The 6390-nt window shown below is 34.5% G+C and overlaps 1 protein-coding gene across 1 annotated transcript in view; it reads right to left on the bottom strand.

Annotated features, from left to right (window-relative positions):
* The window catches only part of LOC120607731 (uncharacterized), a 223827-nt gene extending 219743 nt beyond the window's left edge, over nucleotides 1–4084 (bottom strand). The window contains exon 1 of the mRNA XM_039869492.1: nucleotides 4023–4084. Coding sequence (XP_039725426.1) covers nucleotides 4023–4034 — 12 coding nt within the window. The 5' untranslated portion in view covers nucleotides 4035–4084. The remainder of the gene's footprint in view (nucleotides 1–4022) is intronic.
* Between the last annotated feature and the right edge of the window lie 2306 nt (nucleotides 4085–6390).

Genomic DNA, 6390 nt, shown 5'->3' with positions numbered 1-6390 from the left:
ATACTAATTTATGTAATTTCTCAAATTTTAATATAAGAATATTAAACTACATGCATTAAAAACTTGGTAAACTTCTCAAAACGGTAGCACGCAACTGCACTAAATATTCCCAGATTTTATTAAGAAAGAGGTCGAAGTGTGATTGTTTTTTTCACAGCCTCCATCTAAGGTAACAGCAGATATTAGTTTTCTTGACATGGTTCAGTAATTTTGGCACTTCACCCCTTTCAGAGCCAGTTAAACACGTTTTTAAATAGATGGATGTGGCCTATTAATAGACCTCATTTCCTTACTAAGGACTTCAAATGAAAATATGTACTTGCTCTCTAATATCAAAAAGGTCTCGAAGATATTTTCACAAGTTCACATATCTAAAAGAAAAGCAAAGTCTGATTGTGCACATCATAGATAAATTCTGAGAGGATTACCTAGTGATGGTTTGTATTTTGTGACCTCTTTACTACTAACACATGTTCAAGAGTAAATTGGGAGTGATTTCCAATTTCCCTCTCTTGTCAATTTCCTCACTCTTTTCTCTCCTTTACACGTGGGCACCTTCAAGAGGTGTAAATTGTACCTTTCCTCTATCCTCTTCTCAATTTAGTCTCTTTCCTGATGAGATTTTATCTCTATAGCTCATGCAAAGTAATCCTTCGCTCATATTTTACATCAATTTCTTTATTCATTACCACTTGTTAGCCTATTTAGGTAATATTATTATTCTGAACATGTTCATATTAACTTAACAAATATCTATATTGAATTTCAAAAAGTAAATTAAGAAGCAAAATTTAGTCATCAGTATTTTCCTGCTTCTCACTGATATCTACTTAATTCTGAAAAAAATCCAAATATTTAGAAATCTAAACTGAAACTACTTAACTGAAAATACTCCATGGTATTTTTCCTTCACATTTTCATTTAATTGCTATAATACAATCTAACTCCAAATCTAAGTGAGCAATTTATACTAACACATCTCTTTACTATGTGTCCTTAAACAGAAATAAATTGGATTTCTTTTTTATTTTGGTAAAGTTAGCCTATTAAATATATCTATAATATGCACTGTAGAAGAAAACAAGTAACACTTTGTGATTTTAAAGAGAAAAAGAAGAAAACTGCCTGAAATTTTAAGAACTGTTAGTGTTTTCGATATTTTCTTTTTGATTAAAAAACAACAAATATCTGTTGATGCCAACACTCTCAACTTGAAAAGAAATCTATGATAGAGTAGTGAACACGACCAACAACAAATTCATTTATAACCAGTGACAACCAAAACCTATGAAGTTTTTAAAAGAATGTGATTGTTGTCAGAAGGAATCGGGTCCCACAGCGCAGTGTTCAGCTCTGCTTGCACTCAAAGCCACTGCCGAGGGGCGCGGGCCGCGCAGCTCCAAGCCTGGTGGGCACAGACCAGCAAGAAAGTGAATTCTGCATACTGCACAGATCATCGCTCAGTTCAGGGCAGTCAGATCGCATCTGGGATCAACCAATTGTGCTTCATGAAACCGTCAGCCCTCATTTGTGTCTAGCTGTTTTCTTCTGTTCGGCTGTAAACAAGGAGTTGTCTCCCTCCGCTCGCGTGCTAGGGAAGATCGCACAGTCAGACCTAGTCAGTGGCCCTAGAGCTAAAGTTAAAGTTACTTCTTCCAGACAGCAGTTCCAGTGCACACCAGGGAGGCAAAAAGAGAAGCAACTTTGGAACGACAGAGTTAGGGTCCCTTTTCAGAAACGCATACCTTAGATTCCTATACATACTGGCATGGCGTGTCTCTTCCGTGAAATTAATTTAGGTGTTCTTAGTATGAACAACTTTTTTTTTTCTTTTTTTCCGCAGACTAGCTCAGCAGATTCATTGCATTGCCGAGGAGGGGGTGGTGGTGATTGTTTTTGTTGTTCACTGCTCTGGGGCTTTGCTTGGATCAGCCAAAAAAAAAAAAAGACGCGAATAGAAATACAGTCAATCTGGTCCACCTCCAGGAACCTAATCATGCCTGAATCGCTGAGAGGAGTGTAATGATGCTAAACAGGAACAGGTATGTTGGCTTCTGTTGTCATCCACTTTGGCCATAGTGATGCCTTTACAATAAAGCAAAATACGGTTCAAGGAACATCAGCTCAATAATAAAAGGTAGGGGGTGTTATTGAAGCCGTTTTCCTTGACAAGTGGCATAAAGATAATATTTAGTATTTGCTGTATTGAATTCTCCTAGCCAGCTGGTGTGTCCCTGTTAAGAGTTTCATTTATGCAGTTTGGGCTGGAACCTTTTTTGTTCTCGGAGCCTATTTGTCGATTGAGGGGATAACAACCAAAGTGAAACAGCTTGTAATTTGCACCTGTCTGCTCTAAGCATTCCATGTTAGATTGCATGGAGAGCAAACTCTTTATTGCTAATGAGAATAAGACTGGGTAGGGCTACATGCAGTTTTGTTGGGGGGCTTATAGAATATTTTAGTGTGTATTTTTCCTCTTGTAAATAATCTATCTCATAGGGACTTCCCTATGCTTGTGTTTAAGAGTCCTTAGAATTAAAGGATAAATTTTTTCTAAAAAATGTAAAGTTGCTCATTTTTTAAAGAAATTTTAAATGTTGTATAACTAAGAATTGAATTAATATTCAGCCCAAGTTGCCTCAGATGAGAAAGAAAAAAAGTGAATGCTAAATTATTTCCAAGTTCTTGTAAGCATAAAATACCTATAGAGACCTTTAATTTGTAAAATTGGCCACGAAAAAATATAGATAAGAAGTTTGGAGACATGAAGCAGTACTAGTTTTGGAAATAATATCAAGTGCCTGAAAGTAAACCAAAGTTCTCTGCTTATATAGTCTTTGAAAATTTAATTAATTGAATCAAAAATATGGTTCGGATGACTTCGAAATCATGCATAGATACAGGTACATTTATCTGACTCATCATGTGAATCACAGAATAAATTCTCTGCAAATGCAAAAATGTCAGCACATTTTATTCACTGCAACCTTTACTAGAAGTTCTCTGCATCCCCCTTAATTTTGATTCCTTTGAAGAATTATATTAGTGGGCTATTATCTATTTTTAAAGAATTTAAATTAAACTCATTGAGATGAAAGAGCTTTAATTATGGCTTATAGCATTTCCCAAAAACCTATGTGTTTAAAAAAATATAATAATAATGTTTGGATAATTTGGCAAAATATGCTTGAAGATGATCCAAAATTTAGTAATATATGTATATTTTATTAAATTAACAGAATATATATATATATACATATATATATATATTATGTTAATCAAAGGTATCCATGCTGCATTTGGATTCCAAAAATGTCTCACACTGGCACTTCCTGCTGAAATAATAACTGATATGATGATGGGTTAAATGAAGTTGAGGTAGTCACAAATGTGGTCTCACTAGTAATTACTACAGTTTAATATGGTTGTTGGCCCACATCTTGCCTGACAGATAACGTTCCAGCTTGTCAGTGATGAACCCTTTCAGCACAGCTTTAGGAGTTCTGCCAGCCATTGCCGAGTCTGGTTAGGTCAAAGGGTTGAGCCATGTGTAATTCAGAACAGAGGAGGTCCCACGGTCACTCCACAAAAACAATTACACTACTTATTTCACTCAAGCCCTTGCCCAAAACTCACAAGCCTCACAGTTTCAGTGCAGTCAATCTAATTCTGCCCCTGGGCGATGAGCCACGTGAAAATATGTGGTGCTGTGTTTATAAATCTACTCAAAAATAGAAACAGTGGACAGGCACAATGAGGTCCTACTATGGATCATGGGAATCCTTGGAAATTCTGAAGGCACTTTTGTTTAAGTTCTAGAGACTCTCTTTTGCTATGACATTGTCTGCTGCACTCGTTAATCATCCTCTTTACCCATGAGTGCTACAAAGGAGACTAAATTTCTACTCACTTCTATACTTTCCCTCTGTGGAAAATATTATGAAAAATAAAGCTTAAAAGGCTCCTTTTAAAGAAAAAAAAAGCAAAAAACAAAGAGAGGGCTACTGTTATATCAATCTTACCTCTCTATCCATGTTCTTGGCTCCTTGCCCTTGGCAATGCACAGATTTAAATCAAGTTTCTCTAAAAAAGAAAAAATAACATTTGAAAACTAGAATAAATTGGTCCAACCATAAGATATAGTAAGCAATTTGGGGTTGGAGAGCCAGTACTATGATGCTACTTAGCGGTCCCAAAAAATCTAAGCATAGAATCAAAAGGATTTGATTTGGTATCTTGTTTTTATTATTGTTGTTCTCTGTTTGTTTATCCATACACCTAATAAACTGAGAATCAGTGAATATTCATGAAATGTTTTAAAATGATAATTTCTAGGAAAAATTTAAACTTGATATAGATAGCCTAAACTCTATTTTTATGCCAAAAAAAGGTGACCAATTAGACTTCATTGAAGTTATGATGAAAACTTGTGTATTTTATGTAGCTCTATTATATTTATTTTTTTTAAATTAGGATCCAGTTTTGTAACTTTCAGAAATAGGTAATATTGGATATAGTCAATAATAAACAAGTGTACTTAAAGACCAAGAAGATTAAATGCTGAGAACATTATCCAGCAAAGACATGGAATACACAAATTTTAATGAAAGGAGATGTATTTCTAGCATTCTTAAAACTCAGAGTCATGCAATAAATTATCAAGTTCAATCTGCAAGCCATTCCATTTGATATTATTTCAATTGATAAGAATACAATACTAGAATACAGTCTGGGGGCAGATGATTATAATAAATGGGAAATTTTTAAAAGCAATAGTCCCAATATTTATTAGATTATTATAAACATTCACCAAAGAAGCTTTTAATTTTAAATGTGGAATTTGCCCTTGGGAAGTGGCTATCAGTATTTGGCAGTAACACAAAGTACATCATGTATGAATGATACATGTGACACATTTTTTTTATTCAGAGCTATCAATCATGGTTTTAAAAAGTCACTTCACAAAGTACAAATGAGCTCTTCTATGGCTATCTATCAATGTTGGAAGATAAAAGATTTTAGTCTTTCTAGTGTTAATTTTAAAACTCAGTTTTTTGTAAGATTAATATAAAAGATTCAAAGATTATATTGTTTCTTAAAATAAGGAGAATATAGGTAAGATTATTTAAAAGAAAAAATCAACATCAAAATGAGAAAATTTTAACCACTCAACAGAAATTAAAGTTTGACTTGCTTGTTTCTTCCACAGCCAGTGACTAAAGAGTAATTCAAAAGCATATATTTCAGGGAATGTTTGTGGAGTGAAGATCTGTTTTCTTTTGTTTCCTTAAATTTCTTATTAATTTCATGGTTAATATTTGTCTTTAAAGTGTTTGTAATTTATAAAGTTGTTCATGCTATTGTCATCATACATTTCTTTTGCAGACATATCATCCAAATGTACAAGCCAAAAAGCATAGTACCTTCATTAACCTAAGATAATGCTCAGGACACTATTAATAAGGCAGACCACTCTCTCTTCACGGCAGGCTGCATTTTAAACATCTTCTGTACGACTATTCAGAATGCAATATTAGTGCAGTAAGACTCAGTACATTTATGAAATAACATCCAAATCCCTTTATTATCTCTTATAAAATATGTAGTTGAATCAAGAAAGTCGTTCAATAGAACCAAATAGTATATCATTTAAAAAAGCAGCTACAGCTAGAGAAGTAAAACTGTATACTCCCCATCTCATAACCAAAGGGTATGGCCAACTGTCCCTTCCTGCTTAGGAATCTCTGGGAATTGAGATCAGGCATTATTTGCAATAAACAATCTCAATCTCCAAGTTTCTGTGAGCTGGAATCTAGAGTTTGTAGTCAGATCCCTTACAATTGGAGGACAGAGTGAGAACAGAAGTGATAAAGCACAATTGATTCCCTTTGAGCCAGAGAAATATCAGGGGACCTGTGACCTGGCTGTAGGGCAAAAAAGATGTGGACAAGGTGTCAGCTCTCATTTAAATATTGATACATGAATATTTATCCCCAGTGCAATTCCTGGGAATTTAATTTGAAGATCCTGAAAGTGGGAACAATTGTTAAGAGGTCAAAATGACCTTTTAACTGCTAAGAGATATGGCAAGTAGAGTAGATGGAGGAAATAGGTGTGAGGCAAGTTCCAGAGGCCAGAGATGCCCAACCAATAATGATACACAGGCAGCAAAGTGAACTTTGAGGAACATGCAGGGTAAGAATTTAAATAGGAAAAAATAGATGAAAGAAATCAGAACAGCAGTGAAAATGAGAATGACAAGTTCATAGAACAATGACTAGAATCTGTCAGCTAATAATAATTTCGATAAGTTAGTGATGGATGAGCAGCCACTGCACCACCTAAAAAAACCTATCACTTGTATGAGTAACTGGTAAAATAAGGAGCCAT

This window comes from Pteropus medius, unplaced genomic scaffold, assembly GCF_902729225.1.
Source record: "Pteropus medius unplaced genomic scaffold, Ma_sr-lr_union100, whole genome shotgun sequence".
Taxonomy (NCBI): Eukaryota; Metazoa; Chordata; class Mammalia; order Chiroptera; family Pteropodidae; genus Pteropus; species Pteropus medius.
This window is presented reverse-complemented; position numbering and strand designations above follow the sequence as displayed.